Raw genomic sequence first — 24,981 nt, 5'->3', positions numbered from 1 at the left:
TCACGCTTCGTCTTAACCCGTCATCGGCTCGTCGTTGATCAAATGAGATGTTCCCAGAATCCAAACTTGTTCGTCCAGAATGCCGCCACCGCACCGCGATGGACACGTCGACGAGCAAACGGTGTTGGTCCGCTGTTCTGTCAGCTGGGCGCGCATGGACCACTTTGCCAATCCCGATTCCGCACGCCAACGCCAACCCAACCGACGGGGTCCCGTGTTGTCTTGGCAGGGGCCGGGTCCGATTGGGCCTTCAATGACATGAGCGGGGCCCATCTGCCGGTTTCCGAGACACAGGCCGGGCCCATCGACCGGGACTTGAGCCTGACATTGATGATGCCGGCCCAAGATCCAAGAACCTGGCCCCGGGAATACACTAAGGGAAATCTCCAAGTGTATGGTTAAGTTCATCCACAACTCCTGTGCTCCCATAATCTGTCTAGACAACCCGGGCTACAGGCTTCTGACGGGAGTCCGCGCACCACGGCAAGAGCGGCGACAGGCAGCTCGGCTTATCAGTCTCCAGCTTTCGCTGCCAACTCCTGGGGTCGGCGAGCGAAATTGCGTCCATGGACCCCTCACACAGGATGGCTCTTCACTGCTTCACTGTTTTCTCGATTTCGCTCTCGGGTCGGCTTGCGCTTTTAACTTCGAAGGGAAACCGCGGGCAACAGTTGATGGGATTCCACCCAATCCTTGTGTCTCGCCTCTGGATCATTTCCAGGTTCTCTCCCCGCAAAACATCCGAATAGCTACGGAGCATGGAATTTTTCAAGATCGTGCGCCAAACCGCAAACGTTGCAACCATCAATTTGTTGGTCTCTCCGGTTTTCGGTCTGCCATTGGGTCGCCTTATCTTCTGCAATCGATTGCGATCCTGGTGGTTGAGAAACCACGAACAGTCCTTATCCATTTCCAACTTCGTCCCGCGGCGTGGGGCAGATGCTTATCTCTGCGTAGCCTCGCGCCGTCGAATCCATCATGTAAGCGTTGCAGCATCAGCTCAGATCTTGTCGCCTCCTGATTGGCCCTCTGCTCTCCGCCCAGGTCCCCGATCTGCCACAGTCCCAACGCCTTCAGGTCCCCGCTAGCGCCCGCTAGCTTCGGTATCTCCCGATCCATCCTCCGTACCTATCATCTTGACCCCCATCCCGCGCTCTCATCGACAACACAACTCGAAATACCGGGGCCAAGGATGACACTCATTCTCTCTCTTGGCATCCAACGCCCGTTTCGCGCCTTGCCTCTCCTGCCAGTTACCTCATACCTGGAGCATCCCTCCACGGAACCATGACCGATGGATTGGAGCTTATCTTCACCCGCGACCCGCACCCGCACGCTGTGTAACCCTTGCTCCAGAGGGTAACCATGATGTCGCTTTCGGTATTGCTAGCTAGCGACGGAGCACTACTACCACCCAGCCCGCGTCCAATCCCCCCAAGAAGCTCAGGACCCAGCTCAGGGCCTGCGGACTGAACCGCTCTGCTGGGTGGATAACCCTCCATGTCCACATTGGCTAACGGCCCCGATGCCATCTGAGGTGGCTTTTGTGGCTGTCACGGCGATAAGACAAATTCCGTTGCTCATTGCTTGAAACACCGTCCTCCTCCAGATGTCTGCACCTCCAGACCTCGGTGGGGGAACGGCAATGCGTTGTAACCTCCCCCAGCTGCGTCTTGTTTGGGTTGGGACGGTGGGATGCAGGAGCACCATACCCAACTCTGCGGCGCATCAAACACTCAAGATGGGAATGGTGTTTCTCTCGATGCCTGCTGAATAGCTGGAACGTTGCTCTGATAGGTCTCCGTCATGATAAAGCACCCCAGCAAGGGAAAAATACCCGCGAGGAACACAAAGTGCCCGGTTGCGAGCGTGGGATTGACCTCCCATTTGGCCCGTGCGGTCAGAAGCAAGATCATGTATGAGTACTGTGTAGTTGGGACGGCCGATCGGGATATAAGCAGAGGCTCGTCGCCTTGTCTGAAGTGAAGGTTCAGCAAGCGGACCTCTGTCACAGTAGTGAAGCTCCGCACGCCTGTGATACACCATGGATCACGCTCCGGAGAATCAGGAACACATCGCCAGGGCCGCGCTCGACCAAGGCGTCGGCTATGGCATCGTGTTGGGCCTTGGAGGCGTCTTCGCCCTGGGTATGGCCCCCATCATCATCAACCGGTTCCATGTCCATGAATGATTTTTTGATGTGCTAATGTCGATATCCAGGCATGATCGCGGTCACCTTCATTTTGAAGAGGTACAACCGCGAACTCCAGACCTCTGAGATGTTCAACACTGCCGGACGAACGGTCAAGTCAGGTCTGGTTGCAGCCGCTGTCGTCTCGTCATGGACTTGGGCAGCCACTCTCCTGCAGAGTACGGGTGTCTGCTATCGCTATGGTGTCTCTGGTCCCTTCTGGTACGCGTCTGGTGCTACGGTTCAGATTCTCCTGTTCGCGACTTTGGCCATCGAGCTCAAGAGGCGCGCCCCCAATGCCCACACCTATCTCGAAATCATCAAGGCTCGATATGGGACCTTGGCCCATCTCGTGTTCCTTGTTTTCGGTCTGGCCACGAACATCTTGGTGTCTCTCATGCTCATCGTCGGCGGCTCTGCAACTGTGAACGCCCTGACAGGCATGCACACGATTGCTGCCAGTAAGTTCCATTGATTTTCTCTACCTCCATATACAATTTCTCTGACACGCCAATAGTTTACCTCCTGCCCATTGGTGTCATTGCTTACACCATGGTCGGCGGTCTCAAGGCCACAATCCTTACGGACTGGGCTCACACTTTCATTTTGCTGCTCATCATTATTATCTTCGCCTTGACGGCTTATGCGTCCCACGATGTCTTGGGCTCTCCTTCCGCCGTTTATGACCGGCTCGTGGATGCCGCACTGCGCCACCCGGTCGATGGCAACAAGGATGGCAGCTACCTGACCATGCAGTCCCGCGAGGGTGCTATATTCTTCGTCATCAACATTGTCGGTAAGTGCTAGCTTTTGATCCGTGGCTAGCCCCAGGAGTGTCTGAACTGACCCTGGGCCAAGGCAACTTCGGCACTGTCTTCCTTGACAACGGCTACTACAACAAGGCCATTGCTGCCTCCCCCGTTCACGCCCTCCCCGGTTACATCATTGGCGGTCTCTGCTGGTTCGCCATTCCCTGGCTGACCGCCACCGCCATGGGCCTCTCTGCCCTGGCCTTGGAGAACACTCCACTGTTCCCGACCTACCCTGAACGCATGGCCGATGCCGATATCAGCGCCGGTCTGGTGCTTCCGTATGCCGCCGTTGCTCTGCTTGGCAAGGGCGGTGCTGTTGCCACTCTGCTCATCGTCTTCATGGCTGTCACCTCCGCTACCTCCAGCCAGCTTATCGCCGTGAGCACGATTATCACCTATGACCTGTACCGCACGTACTTCAACCCCGCCGCCAGCGGAAAGCGCCTCATCTACATGAGCCACACTTTCGTCGTCCTCTACGGTCTCTTCATTGCCACATTCGCCGTCGGTCTGTGGTACGCGGGTATCTCTATGGGCTACCTCTACCTCTTGATGGGTGTCATCATTTCAGCTGCCGTCCTCCCCGCCACTCTTACCCTCATCTGGTAAGTCTCAATTGAGCTATAAATGACATCTAAACACCACAGCTGACTCGTGCATCAGGTCAGGTCAGAACAAGTGGGCGGCGGCCCTCTCCCCCATTCTGGGCCTTGTCTGCTCTCTGACTGCTTGGCTCGTGACAGCCAAGAAGCAGTGCGGCGAGTTGACGGTCGCGTGCACTGGCGCCAACAACCCCATGTTGGCTGGCAACGTTGCCGCCCTGCTGTCGCCTATTGTCTTCATTGCTATCTTCACCCTCATCTTTGGCCTTGACAAGTACGACTGGAAGTCGATGCTCGAGATCCGCAAGGGTGACGACCACGACCTTGCTGAGGAGGCGGGTCTTGATCTCGAGGATATCCCTGGTGGCCGTGAGACCAGCGACCAGACTGAGGAGAACCTGAAGAAGCTGGAGAAGGCCAGCAAGATCAGCAAGACTGTCACGGTCATCATGGTACGTTGAGTCGGGAACATCAACATCTATGCGTGCATGACTAACTTGAAGTAGACCCTCTGCTTCCTGGTTCTTTGGCCCATGCCTCTCTACGGCACCGGCTACATCTTCAGCAAGAAGTTCTTCACTGGCTGGGTTACTGTCGGTATCATCTGGATCTTCGGTTCCTTCTTCGGTGTCGGTCTGTTCCCGATCTGGGAGAGCCGCAAGACCTTCGGCCGCACTGTCAAGTACATGTTCCTCGACATCACGGGCAAGTCGCACCCCAAGACGATCCAGGCCCGCGAGGTCGAGCTGGCGGGAGACAGCAATGACACGGCCGAGAAGTCTGCGAAGGAAGCCGCTGCATCGACTTAATTCGGCATCTTTGCCAGGAGAGTTGCAAAGAGGGGTGCTGTGTGTTTGTGGATGGGATAATGGGGGGGAGAAATCCGTTGCACATGTCAAGCCCCGTCCTTGGTCGTCCATCGGTTTGTCGGATCTTACCTAGTTGTTGGCCAGGCGGCTTGAGTTTGCGTAATCGCTAGATCCTCTCATGGATGGATTCTAATGATACCCTTTTCATCTTACTATCCTGTAAAGCCGTGTGTCTCAATTGGTGATGCCGTTGACCTGCAGTCAGAGCCTTGAATGACTGCCTACCCGGCACAAACGGTGCGTTGGGATTCAGGTCTTGACTGACATAGAAACTCCGTCTCATCAACGCCAGAAGGCTGTGCCTCTTGAATTCATGCTTCTGTCAATGCGATAAGACACCTTCCTAGAACACTTTCCATATCACAATGATGCTTACCCAAGCATAGGTCGTTGCCCTGGACTTCTATCCTTCGAGCTGGCGCAAAGCACTTCGATTCAAGGCCGTATGATGACGATGAACCGGGGAAAGATGCAGGTTCAAGCAACCCCCAATTCTGAGTTGAAACACCATACAATGGTGATCTACCATCTAGATAACCGTGCATACAGCGTTGGTGCTTTTAAGAAAAAAGAAAAACAGAACTCTTGATGCCGTGGAAGTGTCCTGGAACTTTTATGTTCTGCCATACGACAAGTAAAGATATCAAGGAATGTTTCCTTGGTAGGATCTGATGATCTACTCTTGGCAGGTATCCAAATATCGGTTGACTTGAGTTGCCCTGTAGGAGGATGGTGGTTCTCTAGACACTTGGATGTGGAGATGTCAGGTATTTCGAAGAAGTCAAGCAGTGATCTTGTCAGGGGGGGTGCGAGCCAAGGAAGCCTATGTTTGTACATGTGCTTCTTGTCACCCTGGGATGCAACAGCAAATCAAGTGCCTAGCAGGCAGCATGCTTACAGTCCCAGTCCCCGTGCTGCGCAGCAGCGAAAGAAGCGATCAGCCAAAGAAGTTGAGTTACTACTATAGTGCATACAGAGGTACATACGTACACAGTAGGTGGTTGTTGGCCCAAGGACAGGACCGAGGCAAACCTGGAGGCTAGGTCCGGAGTACAAACTAGGAAAACTCCGATCCTGGCGCCGATCATGAGGCAATCGAGCCAAAGGCGGAAGCCAAGAACGCAGGGCAAGTACAGTACAGCCTCTATGCCTCAGGCACCTACATACATCACGGACGGAGCAGGGGGTGCTCTCCTCCGCCCAGGGTGGTAGGCCTGAAGATTCATTTGGCGGGTAGTGTTTTCGAGGGTAGCATACGGAGTATTTCTGCAGACCATGTCGTAAAACGAGCAAACGGCAGAGCAGAGGGGATGTTCAGGCAGACAACTTGTAAGTTGCCTCAGGTTTGTCAACTGCAGCGGCACGGCAAAGGCACCCGAGCCAAGATCCCGGGTCACCGTCTTGCGGCCGCTGCGCGGTGGCCCGGCAGCAAGGCCCTGCAGCAAGGCCTGGTAGCAAGGCAGCACTTTGGTTGGCCTTCTAACCTCTTCAGGAAAGGCTCCCATCTTGGCGCCAGTGAGTGGGAGCAGCACCCGAAGAATTTGGGCCTTGGGCCCGGAGAGGGGTTCCATATCGACGCAACCTTAAGTCAAGTTGAGGCACATGTCTATAGTCACACAAACTATTGCTGATCATCTCACCGTACCAAGAATGTGTAGAGGAGGGTGGCCTACGCTGTCGACGTCTCAGGCGCAGCTCAACGCGCTTGTGAGAGAGTCTCTCGCTTAAGCCACTAATGCTTTGATCCGCGAACCTTATCCGATGGTCCACGATCGTCTTCGGTGACGATCTCCCCGCGGGAGAACTGCGTAGCAGAGAGGCGTGTCTCGGACGGGCGCAACCAGAAAACGTCACAGAGTTGACTCCCTATCGAGATCGATAGGGTTCAGACCTGCTCTGTTCTGTGGCGTGCAGTTCCCGCCTTGAGTTTTTTGAGAGCACTGGCACTTGACATTTAGGTCGCTGTGGTCGGCTGATTGTGACAATTGAAGACCGGACTGGGATGATTGCTCTGCCTCTACGTTCTCGTGCGAGTATTCCATGCCCGCAGCCCTTGGGCACCGCCTCTACATCGTAAGTGCCGCTTCTTTCCTCCCGTGAAAATTTCATCACCATACAGATCCAGAAGGACGACGCTCACCATCCTACCAAGCTCTCCATTCATTTTCTTGGCAACCCCAGACAAAACGGCCATCCCGCCAAAGTCAGGGGGTGAGATTGACTCCCGAGACGGAATTTTGCTGCCTGCGCCACACCAGATGGAGGCCCAGACGCTAAAAGTACTGGAGCAACCAATCTCACAGAGTTCAAACATCGTGGGATCCACATTGTATGCTCCCTTCGGTGGCCGTAAGTTATGGATTTGGCTAAACATTGAACCTAGAGCCAGGCACAAGCTTGAATTGATGCAGCCTGGAAGGTCAGATCACCACTCCGGGAACTTCTCGACATCATACCGGAGGCCCTCGAGGCATAGCATCGCAGTAGGCCCCACTAGCTCTGACGCACGGCGTCTATGGCGCTTCTCTCACCTGAGACCAGGGACGGGGTTCCAAGCTTCGGCCCTCTCCTCCCGCTCACCCTACTTGCGCCGTGTCAGCGCGCCACAATGGGGAAACGACTAGCTCAAGTTTCTACCAGCGCCGAGAAAGCCTGCGGCGATATTTTGAGCTATGATGCCTTATATATGCCTGATAGACTGGATGGCTGCCGATCTACGGCCTCCGGCGGTTTTCGAGATTTTAAATATCGCTCATCATTCTACTCCCAAATATCCACGTTCCTTAATCCATCGATGCTTTGTTTGCGGCAATTTCCGCAGCCAACCAACCCTTAACACCAATTCGACTTGTCCTCTCGTGTCGAGAAACTGAAAAGGCATCCAAGATGATGCGAGCCAAACCTGTGCAGACGACCAAATGGGGGACTGCATGTGCCCAATGTGCGTCAGCAAAGGCAAAGTGCTCGGGTCGGACGGGAAACCCCGGGTCCAAATGCGAGAGGTGCAGTTCTGACCAGCAAAGTCCTAGGCAGCGAGCACAAGTTCGGGCTGCCGGTAGTATTGTTGACTCCATCCGCTAACAACTTGCCTGTGGTATTAGATGTGAACGCCTGTTAAAGCAGTGTACTGATCAGGTGCACAAGCCAAGGAAAGCAAGACAACCAAGGCAGCAATCACAGTAAGAGGACATAAAGATGAAAATCTCCAGGCCGACTATGTTGACTCTTTGCAAAGAACCACGGACTCTGATAACCCGTCTTTCGAGGTCGACTCGGCTGTCTCAACCCCTGACTATCCATCTTCCCCCATGGCCAGCGGAGAGGTTGCTGCTGAGTCATCCTCTATCGGGAGCTTCCGCTCACAGGATCGTGGATACCCTATCGGCATTCCTTCGTCACAAGGCCAACTCATGGAAGGAGCATTCAATCCAACTTCAACAGTGTATCGCGCCACTTCGCTCCATTCTTCCCAGGAATCTGCTGGACGACTTGATCACATGGTTCTAGAAGGCCGGGAAGATGTTGACCAGGTCCTCTTATCCAAGTACCGCGCAGAGATGATGCCACAGCACCCCTTCATACTGGTCCCGCACCACATCCCTGCTTCGGTACTCCGGGTACATCACCCGATCCTAATGGCCGCGATCCGGGTCATTGCGAACTTCGAAGGCCTGCAATCCATGAATTCCCGTCTGCAAATCATCATCACTGCAATTGCCGATCGAATGTTCCGGCGATTTGAGCGATCGCTGGACCTTTTAATGGGCATTGTTGTGATTCTAGGATGGCACCATTATCTCCGCGGCAGGCCGAGCCAGCTCAACACCCTCCTTTGCCTCGCCGAGTCACTCATCTCGGATCTCGGGTTGAACAAAAGGCCAGTTACAGGGAGAGGTGAAGAGGTAAGAGATAGGCAAACTCAGGAGAAACGGTTGCTGCTCGGTGTATGGTATCTGAGATCATCGTAAGTGAGAACACCGTCCACAGGCAAATATGGGTTGCTGAGTTAATAAATAAATCACAGGGCAGCAATGCACCTCCAGCAACTAACGTCGATGCCATTTACGTCATACATGCGTCAATGTCTAGCCGATATCCAAGATAATAAAGAGGAGGAACTAGACGAAATCCTGGTTCATTTTGTCAAAGTCCAGTACCTTACCGAGCGAGTGGCAGTCCTCAAAAGCCCTCAGCTGACGAGGGTAGACCAGCGCAGTGACCGTTTTGAAGGAGGTGGAAGGGACAAGCATGGCTCGGAAAAGGACGCTGCGCTAGCCGGCTGTCAGGCATATCTTGACAAACTGGAGATGGACATCTCGACGGCATCAAGAAACAATGGTATGTCCATAATTCAGGACTTGCTTGATCTGCAAGTGTCCATGCTGACAGGACAACAGCCATGATCACAACTCACTTGAACACAGTGGCTTTGCGTTTGGCAGAAGCCCAAGGCGTTGAAGTCACCCATCCTGCCATGGTCAATGCCGCCGCGTCTCATGCGTCGTTTACCACAACCTCGCCGCCACTCGACGCTCTCCTCAGTACAGCACCACCGGCTATGCGGCGTTGGTTCCGATCGTGGACGTCCGGCATTCCCGTGTCGAGATATCGCTCACTCCCGTCACATGCCGTTTTCCAGCTCTTATACGCACTTGGAGCAATTGTGCGCGGTCGTCTTGATACGATGCCACATGATATTTCGGCGGAAATGAGTCAACAGGCTCCATCTCATCGCACAGAGGATTCCATACATGTACTCAACAAGTTGTTGAGTCTCGGCACAACGGAGATAGACGTGGATAAGTTCTGGGCGGCGCTGGGCGAAATATTGCATGAAGGCGAGAGCTCTCAATCAACCGTGCCAGAGTCGGTGTCCATGCTGGAGAGGTATCCATCGACCGGTGATGGCGCCCTCCAAAACCTAGGGGCCGGAAAGTCCCAGGGGACTTTCCAACCTGGCGGCGGGCCATTCTCGATATTGCATAATGACCTGACCCAGACAACCTACCCAGCTACCACGTTTAGTCTGACATCGAGGACTGGGTCGGGTCCTTCAGCAAGAGCCGACTACGATGAGCTGTCCCTTTTGTCGTCTGCTCAACACGGCACCATCCCCGGCGGCTCCAACCCCCCACAACCGCAAGCAGACAGCTGGTCGGCCTCAGCGACATGGGCAGCTGCTCCAACCTCTTGGACTGGACCCACGAACACGGCGACATTGCTGCCCCCCGATCCGTTGGACGAGGGTTCGTGGAGTGAAAGCCAAGGCCATCCAAACTATGGATGGAGCCAAGATAGCCAGGGTATGAGGTACTGACGTTGGCGCAAGAGGAGAGAGGCGTGGGAGCTCCGGGCAGGACCAATTTGGAATGACAGGGAATGTACGAACAGCAATGTAACGATATGGGTTTTATAGATGTGGCGTTATTGTAGGATATAGTCTTTCTTGCAATCGATTGTCCTTGCGTATTAAGATCGCTTCATGACCATGATGCCCATGTTGAGCACCGCCCCGCACCAGCCTCTTTCCATGTCCCCATCAGGGAAGCGTATTTAAAGGCTTGCTTGGGTTCCTCCAAATCATAGAATAATGCGGAGTGGTTCCTAGCGAGATGGGTTCTGTCATCTCCTCGAATCCGAGGGAACGATACAGAAGCCGACCTGCAGGGCTCGCAATCAAGTAGACGTCAACACCGTCCTTCACGGCTTGGTCGAGTCCGTACTGTACAAGCATCCTACCAACGCCACGGCGATGATGCTTGGGATCAACGGCAATCATCATCAAATCTGTTGAAATGTCAGTTACCTCTGTCAAATGAACCGTACCTGGGACCCAATATCTGATACTTACACCACATCTTGCTATGTCCATCGGGACCGAGAGCTTTCTTTGTCTCATCATCAATCACCCGCCACATCTCCCTTAGTGCTTCCTCGTCTAGGGAGCCGGGCGCGGGGTCCTGGTCGGCTTCAGTGGGCGCTGCTTCCGGGCTTGCCTTAGTTGGAGGGTCCCATTGTGCATAGCCAAGGACCTCCTCTGTGCCGTCTCCATTCTCCGGAACGTCAACAACGACGAATGTCGGTTTTCCTTCACGCATGCGCCGAATGTTGCGACGGCTGCGCCACTGGACCTCATCCTGAAACGGATCTCCGGTTTCTGACTTGTGGTGTAGACGAGGAGGGAAGATATCTTGGGACAGGCTGCTGTGAAACGCCGCGGCGGCAAGCTCTCCAATCCTCAAGGAATCATCCTCAACAGCAGGGCGAAGTCGGAGGGGCATGGTTGCCGAACGTGGATGCGGAATGATGAGTGCCAAAGAAGACAGGGTTGGTGTTGTTGGCCAGATGACGGACTGATCTTGTTTGCGCACCTAGGTGGTTGACTTGACCAACTTATATCGGCCTAGCTGCAACCCTTCGACGTTCTGGAAGACGGCAACCGAGGTTGTCCAAGCTTGGGGAACGACCATTCTCGAAGAGGAAGGTGATGGAGACCACGAGGTCATTTCTACGTGGAGAACTGCGCCCTTTAGTGAACAGACACAACGGAGAGGATTCACGACACAACTAGGGTGATGCCAAGTGTTGGTTGGCATTGGGCATGTTGTTGGATGAGAGGCTACCACTTATAACTAACGATGTTACAAGTTTTCAAGGTGTCCTGCCAGTTATCGAAGTGAAGGGTGCGTTGTCTGAGGGCCAAGTATCACACTTCTAGGTCAACCCTTGGGACTGTGATCAGTTCAAATGCAAAAGACATTCATCATGTTGGTGAGAATCGACAGTTGAGTCACTGGTCTGCAATGTTTCAACCGGATATACAATTATAGCCACAGTGACGCTGTCGGGCAGCCATGTCCTCTTCCGGTTCACTTCCCGATATGCCGAGTTTCCGAACATTGCGCGAACCCTGAAACCCTGGAACAATAGGATAATACTGATCCATGAGTCATGGAGAATTGTGAGTATATAAAATCAGGTCGGTATAGTTAGTGCAAACATAGAGTATTGTCCATATCAAATCTGCCCTGACTGCTAGTCCTCTTGCGGATTGATTTTCCATTTTCCCCTGTCGCAAAGTTCCAAGGGTGTTGAAGCCTGAATCACGGCCATCAGGCGCCGGAAGTCCAGATCAGAACTTGACGCAACTCCAACCCCACTTCTTAGGCTAAGAGCCAAGTGGACACATTGCGGTGGTGGGTGCGGACTCCTCTGTGTACCGAAAAGATCGCTGACCCTGTGGAAGCTAGCTAGGGATTCCAACGCCTGACTCAAACAACACCTAATTTTTTTGCTCTGCCTGGAACCTATTGCACAAGTTCAACCTGGAAACCTCCATCCCAGTCGACCTTAACCAATGGCCAAGAACGATCACATCCTCACGTTGTCCTGCCCGGACAAGCCGGGCATCGTGCACGCGGTGACAGGCATCTTTGCGCGGGAGGGGCACAACATCTTGGACCTGCAGCAGTTCTCAGATCCGATCAGCGAAAAGTTTTTCATGAGAGTTCACTTTGGTCCAACACCTACCGAGTCGACGGACCACTTGCGCCCAGCGTTCGACGCGCTTGCGGCCGAATATCAAATGACCTACGACATCCGGCCGGTGGCTCGGAAGCCCCGCGTGCTCATCATGGTGTCCAAAATCGGACACTGTCTCAACGACCTCTTGTTCCGGACCAAGACTGGCCAACTGCCTATCGAAATTCCCCTTATTGTTTCAAACCACCCGGACTTTGCTCCTCTGGCAGCCAGTTACGGAATCGAGTTCCACCATCTACCCGTCACAGCTGCGACCAAGGCGGAGCAAGAAGGTCGGGTCCTCGAGCTCATCAAACAGCATGACATTGAGCTCGTTGTTCTCGCACGCTACATGCAAGTTCTCAGCCCGAAGCTTTGCGAGGCCATGTCTGGCCGCATCATCAACATCCACCATAGCTTCTTGCCGTCCTTCAAGGGTGCGAAGCCGTACCATCAGGCCTACGACCGCGGCGTCAAGATCATCGGGGCGACGGCTCACTTCGTCACGGCGGACTTGGACGAAGGTCCCATCATCGAGCAGCGTGTTGCGCGCGTTGATCACAGCATGAGCCCCAAGGAGCTGGTTGATGAAGGTTCCAACATCGAGAGTCAAGTGCTTGCAGCTGCTGTGAAGTGGTATGCAGAACGTCGCATCTTCCTCAACGGAAACAAAACAGTGGTGTTCTGAGGCGTTTTGGGTTGGAGTACATACAGGTACTGAGCATGAGAGGTATGACATTGAAGTGGTTGATCTTGCTTCGTTGTATATTCTCTGATTCGTAAATGAGGTTTTCTAGTTGATTCATCCACAATGCAAGTTTTGATGCTTTTCTACGCTTTTCGAAGCCATCATTGTTGACATTGCCTTGCCCAAGTTCGACCCAGAGAGCTGGCCCGAAATCGACGTGCTTGGCATGACATCATTTCGATTTGGACAATTGTGAAGCATGCAATTGGACCAAATTTCAGGTTTGCGCTCGACCTGGAACGATCGGCAGCTTCGAGGTGACGCGGGGCGCAGCGCCATCGTGCAACCTCCCTGCCGTGGCGATGACCTCCGCCATTTCTCATAACCGACCGCCTACCGTCAGATTGTTCGCACCAGCAGCCGCAGATGGTGTGCTCAACTCCTCGTTAACGCCATCAAATTTCATCGTGCGCCGCTGCTGGCTGACGCCGCCATGGCTCTCCCAAACCACCACGTTTCCGCAGGCGCCTCGAATCCAACTACCTCGCGCCCGAACTTGTCAAGATTTCGCTCTTCAGTTACAAGAGGCTCGTTCCACGCCGGGGAGCCATTCCCGCTGCCACAATCACCCGAGGAACACGTTGCGAGAAGCAGACGAACTCGGCGCCGCGCCCCTGGAAATGAGCGCCGGCCCCTCCGTCGGCAGTCGACGGCGAAGTATCATACCTTTCCGACCCGGCCGCCCGGTCCGCCGTCCAATGCATCGTCATCTCTAGGGGAAGGGTCACCTTGGTACAAGCGTCTCTTTCGAGGTCGGAATCGGGATAGATGGAAGTCAAACGACCGCCCATCTCAACATCTTGATGGCTCTCTCGACAGTTCTATCGCCGGCACTACGCCGCTACCATGGATGCAGCTGGGCCTCCTGGCTCTCCTTTCTCTCGCTGAGCAGACTGCGTTGAATTCCATCGGTCCTTATCTTCCGTCCATGGTGGCATCTTTCGATGAGATCCCGGACGGCCAGGAAGGCATGTATGTCGGGCTTCTCGCATCGGCCTTCGCCCTGGCGCAATTGACTACAAACCTCCTCTGGGGCTATTTCTCAGATCGATATGGACGAAAGCCCACGATGCTCTTGGGAAGTTCGCTTCTCATGGTCTGTTTCCTCTTTTTTGGCCTGTGCACCACCTTTGTGGAGCTCCTCGTCGTCCACGCCGCCATGGGCCTTCTCAACGGCAACGCAGCCATTGTGCCAACGTCGCTGGGTGAATTGACAGATCGCACCAACCAAAGCGCGGCCTTTACTTGGCTTCCCGTCATCTATAGTCTGGGCAGCATCACTGGCCCGGCACTTGGTGGCTTACTCGTTGGTGTTGTCGGCAGCCCGGATCACCGTTTCTTGGCTCCCAATCTCGTGGTTTCGGCCTTGTTACTTGTCAGTGTTATTGTCCTCGGAATCTGGTATGAAGAGACTCTTCAGTCCCCTTCTGATAGTGCTCCTCCTCGGATACCATGGATCGAAAATGCGCGAACTTGGTTCACAACACGTTGGCAAACTGTCCGGAGCGGGAAAGGGAAGCAAGTGTCGGACCCAAGCCTCCGAGAACCGGCAATGGTTAACGCCACTCCAAGCAACGGCAACGATACCGAAGCTTCTCGCCTGTTGGAGAACGAAGAGAATGTCACGATGGAAGCCTCTGATAGTGCCGATGATGATAAGACCGAAGGAAGCTCCCATGGCCCGTCCATCTTCCACGAATTACGAAATCGCAATACGGTGGCCGTTCTCGGAACCTATCTTGTGTTTCAAGTCGCCAATATTTCTTTCAACTCGCTCTATCCGATCTTTGCGGCCGCACCCGAGCCAACCGGGAGAGACCTTGGGCCTGATATCATCGGAGTCAGCTTGTCAATAGCAGGACTGGCGACGATACTCTTTCAGATCTCTGTGTTCCAGAAGCTGAAGGCTCGAATGGGAAACCTCGGAACCTACCGGTACTCGTTACTCGGGATCGCCATCAGCATGGCGGCAATGCCGTGGATTGGTTCCATTGATAGCAAGCCACCACTCGGCTTGTGGACCGGCCGTGTTTGGTTGTATGGAGAGTTGGGCATCATCTTGATACTCAAAAACATCTGTGCTGTGGGCGGCCTCAGCAGTGTTATGCTTTTGGTGAGCTTCAATGTCCTTCTTGTGCTTGCTAATACCTCACGTTACTAACACAGTTCAGATCACCAATTCGGCATCATCACATGAGACTCTGGGCACTCTCAACGGCCTTGCGCAAAGTCTCTCCGCAGCTGGCCGTAGTGTCGGACCTTTCTTATCCGGAAGCCTGTTCACCCTTTCCACAAAAGTAAAACCCAAGGGGGAGGTACTCGCATGGGGTCTTTTTGCCGGAGTGGCCATCGTGGGCTGGCTTTGGTCCTACGTGATCCGCAACGAGGGGCTGGAGAGCGCGGAGTGGGAAGGTGATGATGACGATCATGACTCCCATGGAGATAGAGAAGAACAGCGCATTGGCACTTGATCCGTGCCATCCGGTGTTCCTCACAACGTCTCAGGGTGACGTCAGAGAATGGCGCAATTGCGCTCATCTCGCGTTCTGAGGCTTCTGTCTGGGGTTCTCCAAAACTTGCATCTTGTCTGCACCTTCAGCAAACCCCTTTGGCCAATGTTGAACTGTAATACCCTGACTCAGCTGCTGGTAAGCCCAAAGCCAAGATGTCGCCGCTCGAGGCGTTCTACTGTGTTGAAAGGGGCGTGAAACAAAACTCCCTGGTTCGAGATGTGTATTGTTTCGAGGGATCAGGCCGCCGGGGCCCCTTACACTGCTTCCTCGGACATGGCTAGGACGCCGTGATGGTGTTGGGAGACCCAATCCCTGCAAATTTCACTTACAGGTCCGTACTAGAGAAGGTCAGTACTAGAGAAGGCCATGGAAAGCCTCACTCCACAGTCATAGTACTGGGTTATGTAATCTGAACAGTCGTATCACCGACAAGGGCTGTGCTTTCTGTTGACTGGACTCGTCATCGGTGTGATCGATATCAATACGCAGGCTCAACCACGTGCAAAAGCTGGACCCTGGCGTCTTTTCCTTCCCCACATGGCCTGGGTTGAAAAAGGGTTGGAGCCCTGACCCCGACGTCCAGGTGCATCGAGAGCGGCTCAAAATTCCTATCCGAATTCATGCAGATGTTTGTTTTCGATATCACGATGCGCGTTGACATATCAGGTAAAGATCAGCCTGGGATTCCGCAGATCCCGCGCTACGGGCCGCCCGGGTGTGGCCCCGATCTGTGGTTCGGTTTGCCGCAAGCTCCCAAACTCTCGGCACAAACCGCTGGTCGTTCGCAGTTTACTCGACTCCGAGTATGCAAATCGGCTCAACTTGCTCTCAACAAGAGGCGCCAGTGAAAGGAACAGACAAGATCGGTCCTCGTGATAACTTAAGCAGGCCGTACTGCAAGTCTATCTTCTACCTCAATCCTACGCATGGCATGATCTGTTGTCGTGGTGCTGTGCTGGTTTGTTCAAGCAAACCGACTTTCCCAAGGCCCATGCCTTACCCATCGGAACCTAACCTACACGGGCTGACTCCTCGTCCACCGTGCGCGTAGAATGAAAGGTTGCTCAACTTCCAGCGTTACCCTTACTGTAATGATTTGCAGTGCAAATGCAGGAAAGCCGCGGGTTACTCTCCCGTTCATCCCGAGGTGAGAATCCCCTCAAAGTAAGTCTGTCTGGCCCCGCCGTCGCCCGGTATTTACCGACCCCTCCCAGCTATCTTGGCCGTCTGGGGGCGCTATTACTCGGTCGTGACTCAGCATGGCATGCCACTCAGACCGTGTTGTTCTTTTCCTTTCTGATATCCTGACGCCCTCGGAAGTGGTGTGATGTTGTGCATCCCGCTGCCGCCTTGACCATTTGAAGAACTATACTAGTGAGCACAGGACATCGCAAGACTGACCACGCCCACCACCATGTTGCTAGCCACGTAGAGAGCCCGAATCTTTGCATCCAACGGAGACCTGGCAACGTGAAAGGCCAAGAGTCAAAGAGGATGGTGTAATAAGGGCTCAGACACCCGTTAATGCCGATCCACACTAGGCGCCTGCAAACTGCAGCGCTTATAAATGGTCTTGATATCGTAACCATATCTGTACACGGGACTTTCCGAGGTCGGCCATGCTTACCTAGGCAAGACATGTACGTAATAGTCAAAGGTTCCAACCCTACTTCAGCAATGAAGATATCCTCCTCAAAGTCGAATCTCGGAAAAGTAGTGGTGAGATGTCGGCGGGTGTTCAAGATTTGATAATTAATTGATACATCCTCCTGTGAATCACGTTACATATTTCGTAGCTCTGTCAAGAATCAAGTACCTCCGGAGGTCCGCGCTTAATTGCGAACGGATGTTCTTGGCCTTGGGCCTCACTACCTAGAACTCAGGCAAGGGAACTCATAGCCTCATACTCATACATACGAGGGTGAAACAGTCCATTCACCATCCACATCAGCCCCAGAGAACTAGGATCGACACGGAATGACCTACCTGACGATACCAGGCACCCTTGGTTGGTTTAGGCCGCCACCTCCATAGAGCAACTCCCGTTCGCGAGCCGCGCGTGACGCAAGGAATACCTCCACGGCAAACCCCTCGTTTGGAACTTTCGTGGTCATTCTGGTAAGTAAGTGCTCTCGTGAAGTTCCCACACTCCCACACACGTGCTTGGTGTTGAAGACAAATGGTCGCTTTCCGTGTCAGTGAACGCCTCAACACCATTCCCGCTTCCGGTCGTGATCATGCACTTGGGCGCATGAGTTGTCTCCAAATCACAAGTCTATTATCAATAGTGACTGCGGACTCCGTTCTCCTAAGTCTTCATTGGTATTAGGAGGCGCGGGTTCGAGATGCCATTCCGGCTTCAACCTTACCACCTTCATGACGACCTACGAACCAAAGGCCGCGAAGCTTCCAGTTCCAATGTTCCCTTGGATATCATGGGCAGCCTCGTGTTGCGAGCTCAAACTGCATGCAGCTAACCACCAAGCAAGCGGCCAGTTACTTCTTCTATGATGATAGCATGCTTGCCACAAGTGGGCGTCCACAGGAAGAGGGGAAGTGTGAAGATATGGCGCCTGTAAGTGTGGCCAGAGTTGGTGTACTTAAGGAGGGACCCCATCCTATCCGGTACAGCAGCGTAACAGGCATCACTCTTGGTTCTCCAACTGTAGTCACAATTGAAGACTTCATCAATGGCGCGTTTGAAGGTCTCTCTGCTTGCCATCTGGGCATTGAACTCTGCCCTCGCCGCAGCACTTCCTGCACCCGCCCTTCCGGAACCATTGCCCACACCCAAACCGAACCTTGTTCCGAGGAAGGACTGGGAAGGCCTTGCGTACACATGGCTTTATCAGTACTCACTTCCGATCCCTCCTATGAAGACTCCCTCATTGTGAGATGAATGATCCCTGGTGTTGGTGGTTGAAGTGAGAGGACTGACAAGGGCAGGACCATCACAAACCCCGTCACCAACAACCCGATCGACTACTATGAGTCTACATCAACGAATTCACTCAAAATATTTACCCTAACAAGGGGCCTGCAACCCTGTTGGGCTATGACGGCATGTCCCCAGGACCAACCTTTATTATCGAGAAGGGCCAGGAGACAGTCGTCCGGTTTGTCAACAATGCTAGTGAAGCCACCTCTGTTCACCTGCACGGCTCGTACTCGGTAAGTTCCTCGCCGTACATGTTTATTTTCTCCGGCCCGATGCTCACATACCTAGCGCGCCCCCTGGGACGGTTGGGCCGAGGACTTAACCGAGCCGGGCGAGTTCAAGGACTATTATTACCCCAACAGCCAGAGCGCCAGGCTCATGTGGTATCACGATCATGCAGTTGATCATGTAAGCAATCTTACATATTAGTTCTAGCAGTCAACTTTCGAAGATCAATGTTAACATCACAACAGACGGCGGAGAACGCATACTTCGGTATGATGGAAACCAAACATCCCGTGCATTTTGATATTACACTTGCTTTGTACTTGACTGACCATTCCTCAAAGGTCTCGCGGGAGCTTGGATCATTCATGACTCTGTGGAAGATAGCCTTGGACTGCCTTCAGGTTATGGGCAATACGATATCCCACTCATCTTGACATCCAAGCAGTACAAGAACAATGGTCAGCTCTTTAGCCCAGCTGGCGAGGACGACTCTTTGTTTGGCGACGTCATCCATGTCAACGGTCAACCATGGCCGTATTTCAACGTCGAACCGCGCAAATATCGTCTCCGCTTCTTGGATGCGTCCGTTTCACGGACCTACCTTTTGTACTTCCGACGAGAAAGCGGCTCCTCCAGTAAAATACCGTTTCAGGTCATTGCATCTGATGCAGGACTCCTGGAAGAGCCGGTGACCGCCGATGAGTTGTACATTTCTATGGCGGAGCGGTATGAGGTTGTGTTCGATTTCGCCCCGTTTGCCGGCCAAAACATCCTCCTGAGGAACACGGACGACGTCGGTGCTGACGACGACTATCTCCACACGAACAAGGTCATGAAGTTTGTTGTATCCAGCACGACTGTCACCGATACGGCCACCGTCCCAACGACACTCGCAGCTGTTCACTGGCCGACCTCGACCAGCACGGCGGTAGACCATTCGTTCTTGTTTCATCGTTCCAACGGGGAATGGCAAATCAACAATGTTGTGTTTTCCGACGCCAATAACCGCGTACTGGCTAATGTGCCCCGGGGGACTGTCGAGATTTGGGAGCTTGAGAACAGCAGTGGCGGCTGGTCTCACCCGATTCATGTCCATCTCGTGGACTTCAAAATTCTTTCGCGAACTGGTGGCCGCGGTACCTTGTACGACTACGAGACGAAGGGGCTCAAAGATGTGGTGTGGCTCGGGCCGAACGAGAAAGTTAAGGTTCAGGCCCACTATGCCCCATGGGATGGGGTGTACATGTTCCACTGCCACAACCTTATTCATGAGGATGTATGTGTTCATCTCGAACTGTCAAATTACCGTTGCCATCAGCTAACCGTTTACACACAGCACGAAATGATGGCTGCGTTTAATGTAACGGCATTGCTGGACCTTGGCTACATCGAGAATGACTTCAGAGACCCAATGGACTCGACATGGCGCGCTGAAGCTGTGGACCCTTCCAAGTTCACTACCACGGCTATCACCAACAAGGTTCAGGCGATGGCCAATCTGAGACCGTACAGCGACGTCGAGGACATTTATGAGGCGCTCGAGGACTACTGGGCTAACCATCGCAAGAGAGGTCTTGGCCCTGGACCAATCAAGACCAGGAAGCTTCGGGCAGAGGAATTAACTCCCAACTAGGGCGGCACAACGAGACCGGGGTGCTCAACCGCAATCTGAGGTCGTGTCGTGAAGACAGGGTGAGCACTGGAGCTTGTAATCGTTTCAGGTTAGGTTGGAGCATGTACATCAGCGAAAGTTGGGACAATGAGTATCGAGCTGTCCTTTGAGCATACCTACCTAGGTAGTCCTCCTCACACCTCAAATCTGAAACATTTGCTGTGCATTCTCACAGGCATTACTGAAAACATTGACCGAGCTGGCCAGGAAGTCCCAGACCAAGAGAGGCGCCTGGTAGATGGGCATATCTGAAAGGGCAGACTATGAACTGAATTGTTGCCATAGTCTCACACTTGCACTTGTGAACATTGTCCAGTTGTGCCAAGATCATGACATTGTACTTGATTAAAACTGCCTTGCCTACCCTTCCAACTACCTAGGAATCTACTCCAATGTCCAGAGCTCACCCCGCGCCTGTGCCTCGGCAACAAGCTGGTTGTAAATGGCAACCTTCTCTTCATAGATCTTCACCAGATCCTCGTCACGCTTGTTCTGGGTGCTTCCGCCAAAGGCACGGACCGCAGCGTAATACACCTCAGCCAGAGCCTCGCACACCGCCTTGACGCTCGTCGATTTGCATTGATAGTATAGACTAATATCCACGTTAGATCGAGACCCGTGACATGAACTGCGGAGTAATGGGTTCGTACTCAGTCTTGAACTGATTGTCGATCTTCAGCTTCCCCGCATCCGTGAACCTCTTCTGGTTCTTGTAGTTGCGGTAGCCAAAGTCATGGCGGTGGCACGCAGGGGTGAAGGGGAATCCGAACGGGTTGTCGGGGGAGCTGCTGCAGCCATCCGAGCTCCAGTCTAGAGTTGAGGGATTCCGGGCGTTGCGGTAGCTGGTGAATTGAGGGAGAGTGATGCTGAAGAGATACCTGTCGGTGATCTCATTCAGCGACTGCCGAGAAATAAGAGAGTTGGCAGTGCTGTCGCTGGCTGGAAGAGCCAGAACGGAGGAGGCAAGGCAGAGGAAAGTCGGGAGGAGCTTCATTGTCGTGATCAAGGACACGTAGTCTAAGGATTCAGGCGTCGGGGTTGGTGAGGATACAACACCTTCATTTCCGGGCAAGTCAGGAGTTGGGCGTTGGCTTTATATCATTCTACCTGCAGCTTTTCTGGCATAACTCGCATAGCATTACTGTAGTCTCAAACCCCAAGCCTGCACGCCATATGCTGCCACCTGAACTGGTGACCGAGAGCCTCCTGTGTAGAGTTGCATGCACCAGCTTGACTGGAATGTAGGTATTAGTCTGCACCGCTACCCGTCGTAACCTGCCTCATGGAGGAAGGTCTGCCGGTACTGAATGGATTGGTCTAGAGCGCGATGATACCTTGGGCTCAACGTTGTGGGTGTAAACTGCTCCGCCACAGCGAGCTGAGGAAATGATCTTGTCTCAAGATCCTGCGATAACACTTTCTTCGCGATGGCTGAGATTTGTCCTACAGCAATGAAACGTCGGGACCTGACATATGCGCATCTCATTCTTTCCCCCATAGTAAGCATATCGGGTAGTTTGCATCAGCCGTGAGCCGCCCTGTTGTCAGCCAAAGGCACATTGGATCTCGGCTCCAGAGAAAGATGTAATGGCCATCGGAATGTCGGTCTACCGCTGGGGATAGGCGGGTGCCATCACGGATCCACGTGTCCAGTCCGAGACCGGTGAATGCTTGAACCTGTTCCGTACGCTGTTCTGGCCTAGGTACTACGTGACTGTAGATCTCTCATGCCTTGCTTTTGATGTTTCCATTTCTAGCGATGACCCCGCGAAATGCAGCATTCCCCGCAAAGTGACATGGAACTCTGTCAAAAATGGACACCAGGTCGTTGGGAACACGTGACAGGGTTCGTGGACGGCGAATGGGCGGGGGCCCACCGCCACCAATTGCCAAGTCGGGTATATTCAACCGTGAGTGAGATCTTTATTTTGACCTGTCTTCCATGACAGGGAAACATCACGGACCTATCATTGAGCTTCCGTCATCCGAGACATTGCATCGAAACGGCGAGAAGAAAGAGAGTTCTGACACATAATCATTCCGACAGTGACAGCTTCTCTGGACAGATACGGAGTAATCCGCCTATATTACAGGGTCGCAACGAACCCACCCCGCGTTTGGCTTGTCTTCTCGGCCCGGGTCACCCTACTAAGCGTCACTGATCGGCCAAACATTCCCTTGATCCGCCATTCGCCAGCCGTCTATTATCCGCAGTCCGCTCCACTGTTAAAAGATGTCTTGCAACGATAAGAAACACCACCTGCCAGGAACGTGTTCGTCTGCGTCTCAGCACGTCATGCCGTCGTCGGTGCTTGGCCGAGTCGGGCCTGCTCTAACTGCGACCACCGCAGAAGATGGCTACTACAACCTCGGCGGCTTTCATATGCCCGTCACGACAACCAGCAGCGCAGCTCAGCTCTGGTTCAACAGGGGACTTGTCTGGTGCTACGCTTTCAACCATGGCGAGGCGGTCAAGTGTTTCGAACGAGCCGTCGCTGAAGATGCCAGTTGTGCCATGGCGCATTGGGGCATTGCCTATGCGCTGGGTCCCAACTACAACAAGACGTGGGGGATGTTTGACGACAACGAGCTGGAGCACAACGTCAGGGAAGCTCATCGGGCGATTCTCCGAGCGCTTGATGCTGCTTCCACCGCAACTGCAGCCGAGCGAGGCCTCGTCAAAGCCCTGGCTAGTCGGTATCCGCAGGAGCGTCTCAGCCCGACCGAAGGCTACTCTCTCAACCAGGCATATGCGGCCGCCATGGGACAGGTTTATCAGGAGCATCCTGATGACCCCAACGTGACGGCTTTGTATGTCGATGCGTTGATGAATCTCACTCCATGGGCTCTCTGGGATACTAAAACCGGCGAGCCGGCCGACGGAGCACGCACGCTGGACGCCAAGGCCGCGTTGGAAAAGGGTTTGGCAAGATGGCCTGAACATCCCGGAATGCTGCATCAGTACATTCATCTGATGGAGATGTCGAGCCATCCGGAACAAGCCATGAAAGCGGCAGACACTCTGCGCGGGCTTGTCCCCGACGCCGGCCACCTCAACCACATGCCCAGCCATATTGACATTCTCTGTGGCGACTACCGGCGTGCCGTGAGCTCCAACGTCGAGGCTGTTGTCGCGGACAACAAGTATATTGATCGGGATGGCGCAATCAATTTCTACACGCTCTACCGCTGTCACAACTTCCACTTTGCCATCTACGCCGCCATGTTTGCCGGCCAGTACGGCGTTGCTCTTGACATGACTCAGCGGCTTGAGGCGACGCTCCCAGAGACACTTCTGCGTGTTGAGTCGCCCCCAATGGCCGACTGGCTCGAGGGATTTATGTCCATCCGAGTCCACGTCCTGGTCCGTTTTGGACGGTGGCAGGATCTCATCGACCTCGCGTTGCCCGAACACCGCGACCTGTATTGCACTACCACGGCCATGATATACTATGGCAAGGGCGTTGCGTTTGCCAACACAGGAAAGTTTGATGAGGCCGATGAGTGCCGTCGCCACTTCCGCGAGGCTGTCGACAAGGTCCCCGTCTCACGAACCATCTTCAACAACACATGTCGAGATATTCTGCAGATCGCTTCGGCGATGCTGGACGGTGAACTTGAGTATCGCCGCGGGAATGTAGAGGTTGGTCTCGAACACCTTCGTCAAGCCATTGAGTGGGACGATTCGCTCCCATACGACGAGCCATGGGGATGGATGCAGCCAACTCGCCACGCATATGGCGCACTGCTCCTCGAACAGGAACGTGTGGAGGAAGCCTTGGGGGTTTACGCAGCAGACTTGGGCTACGACGATACACTCCCTCGATGCTTGCAGCACCGGAACAATGTCTGGGCGCTTCACGGTCTTCATGAATGTTTGACACGCCTTGGCCGCGAAAACGAGGCGCGCATGATTCGGCCTCAGCTTCAGCTAGCGCTGGCTGTTGCTGACGTCCCTGTCAATGCATCTTGCTTTTGTCGCAAGACGTCACGGTTGTAAAACATTATTGTAACAGATCATGCTTGTTGAAGCATAGTGGTCACAGGATAGATGTGAGTGGCTTAAAGTGCATATGGCACGCCAGAGGCACTATATAAGGTGCACTGAAGACAGAAGCAACGGATTTGTTACTTTAACTATCTTTACACAAGACATCGCTCCGGACCTGGCCACTCAGTCCACAAACCATAGCAAGCCCTCACATAACCGCTATAAATATAGTACAAAACATTAACAACCTAACGTTATCCCTGATCCTTATCCCCTAGTCCCGGCGCGACTCGACTCCTTTATGTAAAATGGGATCAGGGTTAGGCCTAACCTATATTCCTTCACCACTTTAGGGCTTAGGGTTACCCCCCCAAATATAGTGCACCTATATAAACTGTATACTATTCGATTCTCCTTGTAGAGCTGAGTAAGGATCCGCAATCCGCTTCGTCGCTGCATCTTTTGCCGATTTAATATTTATTTATTTATTTCTCCTACTCCGCCATGCCCTTGGTCAGGGCTCGTCGGTCCTTCTTCGGCTAGTATACAGGAAAACCGTGCCCGTAGGCCGGGTGAAAAACCTGTAACCCTCCTTTAGAACCACAGATATAGGAATCCAAAAAACTACAAAAGAAAAGGAAAAGAGTGGCTAGGCCAGTGCCGGCCTGGGGGCCCTCAGTGGCCCCCTGGCCAGTGCTAGCCCGGATCCTCCCCTAAGCCTAGGTCTAGCCTTACGGCTAGCCTATACTCTGGGAGCCTCCCCGACTGTAGAAGCCAGTTCACCACCCCCTTTGCAAGCCTCTGGGCTCTGGCGCCCCTGCCACGCAGAACGTAGTAGAGGTCCAAGCGGGTCCGAATCGCCCGAGGGTCCCAGGGTCTAGGCCTTGGAGGGTACT

The 24,981-nt window shown here is 53.6% G+C and overlaps 9 protein-coding genes across 9 annotated transcripts; 6 read left to right on the top strand and 3 right to left on the bottom strand.

Moving 5' to 3' along the window:
- Positions 1-140: 140 nt before the first annotated feature.
- On the bottom strand, positions 141-1,532 carry VTJ04DRAFT_2131 (uncharacterized protein; the record flags this gene model as incomplete). The annotated part of the gene is made up of 2 exons (XM_069359887.1): positions 141-373; positions 1,265-1,532. 2 exons carry the CDS (start codon positions 1,530-1,532, stop codon positions 141-143), a joined length of 501 nt encoding a protein of 166 aa, XP_069220652.1.
- A 512-nt stretch (positions 1,533-2,044) lies between these two features.
- On the top strand, positions 2,045-4,414 carry VTJ04DRAFT_2130 (uncharacterized protein; the record flags this gene model as incomplete). The annotated part of the gene is made up of 6 exons (XM_069359886.1): positions 2,045-2,147; positions 2,221-2,652; positions 2,709-2,987; positions 3,050-3,608; positions 3,667-4,057; positions 4,112-4,414. The coding sequence occupies 6 exons, from the start codon at positions 2,045-2,047 to the stop codon at positions 4,412-4,414; spliced, it is 2,067 nt and encodes a 688-aa protein (XP_069220651.1).
- Positions 4,415-7,360: 2,946 nt separating this feature from the next.
- VTJ04DRAFT_2129 (uncharacterized protein) lies at positions 7,361-9,960 on the top strand (the record flags this gene model as incomplete). The annotated part of the gene is made up of 6 exons (XM_069359884.1): positions 7,361-7,476; positions 7,576-7,653; positions 7,710-8,438; positions 8,499-8,812; positions 8,872-9,784; positions 9,891-9,960. The coding sequence occupies 6 exons, from the start codon at positions 7,361-7,363 to the stop codon at positions 9,958-9,960; spliced, it is 2,220 nt and encodes a 739-aa protein (XP_069220650.1).
- A 53-nt stretch (positions 9,961-10,013) lies between these two features.
- Positions 10,014-10,755, bottom strand: VTJ04DRAFT_2128 (uncharacterized protein; the record flags this gene model as incomplete). Its single annotated transcript, XM_069359883.1, has 2 exons — positions 10,014-10,261; positions 10,326-10,755. The coding sequence occupies 2 exons, from the start codon at positions 10,753-10,755 to the stop codon at positions 10,014-10,016; spliced, it is 678 nt and encodes a 225-aa protein (XP_069220649.1).
- Positions 10,756-11,831: 1,076 nt separating this feature from the next.
- Positions 11,832-12,683, top strand: VTJ04DRAFT_2127 (uncharacterized protein; the record flags this gene model as incomplete). Its single annotated transcript, XM_069359882.1, has 1 exon — positions 11,832-12,683. The coding sequence occupies one exon, from the start codon at positions 11,832-11,834 to the stop codon at positions 12,681-12,683; it is 852 nt and encodes a 283-aa protein (XP_069220648.1).
- Positions 12,684-13,176: 493 nt separating this feature from the next.
- On the top strand, positions 13,177-15,214 carry VTJ04DRAFT_2126 (uncharacterized protein; the record flags this gene model as incomplete). Its single annotated transcript, XM_069359881.1, has 2 exons — positions 13,177-14,856; positions 14,915-15,214. The coding sequence occupies 2 exons, from the start codon at positions 13,177-13,179 to the stop codon at positions 15,212-15,214; spliced, it is 1,980 nt and encodes a 659-aa protein (XP_069220647.1).
- Positions 15,215-18,319: 3,105 nt separating this feature from the next.
- On the top strand, positions 18,320-20,474 carry VTJ04DRAFT_2125 (uncharacterized protein; the record flags this gene model as incomplete). Its single annotated transcript, XM_069359880.1, has 8 exons — positions 18,320-18,427; positions 18,483-18,602; positions 18,668-18,689; positions 18,764-19,698; positions 19,759-19,993; positions 20,056-20,114; positions 20,270-20,328; positions 20,411-20,474. 8 exons carry the CDS (start codon positions 18,320-18,322, stop codon positions 20,472-20,474), a joined length of 1,602 nt encoding a protein of 533 aa, XP_069220646.1.
- Positions 20,475-20,478: 4 nt separating this feature from the next.
- VTJ04DRAFT_2124 (uncharacterized protein) lies at positions 20,479-21,088 on the bottom strand (the record flags this gene model as incomplete). Its single annotated transcript, XM_069359879.1, has 2 exons — positions 20,479-20,686; positions 20,745-21,088. 2 exons carry the CDS (start codon positions 21,086-21,088, stop codon positions 20,479-20,481), a joined length of 552 nt encoding a protein of 183 aa, XP_069220645.1.
- A 1,239-nt stretch (positions 21,089-22,327) lies between these two features.
- On the top strand, positions 22,328-24,094 carry VTJ04DRAFT_2123 (uncharacterized protein; the record flags this gene model as incomplete). Its single annotated transcript, XM_069359878.1, has 1 exon — positions 22,328-24,094. The coding sequence occupies one exon, from the start codon at positions 22,328-22,330 to the stop codon at positions 24,092-24,094; it is 1,767 nt and encodes a 588-aa protein (XP_069220644.1).
- Between the last annotated feature and the right edge of the window lie 887 nt (positions 24,095-24,981).

This window comes from Mycothermus thermophilus (genome assembly GCF_041956435.1).
Source record: "Mycothermus thermophilus strain CBS 625.91 unplaced genomic scaffold VTJ04scaffold_2, whole genome shotgun sequence".
NCBI classification, from domain to species: Eukaryota; Fungi; Ascomycota; class Sordariomycetes; order Sordariales; family Chaetomiaceae; genus Mycothermus; species Mycothermus thermophilus.
Note: the sequence above shows the minus strand (reverse complement) of the source record. Positions and strands in the feature narration are given on the sequence as shown.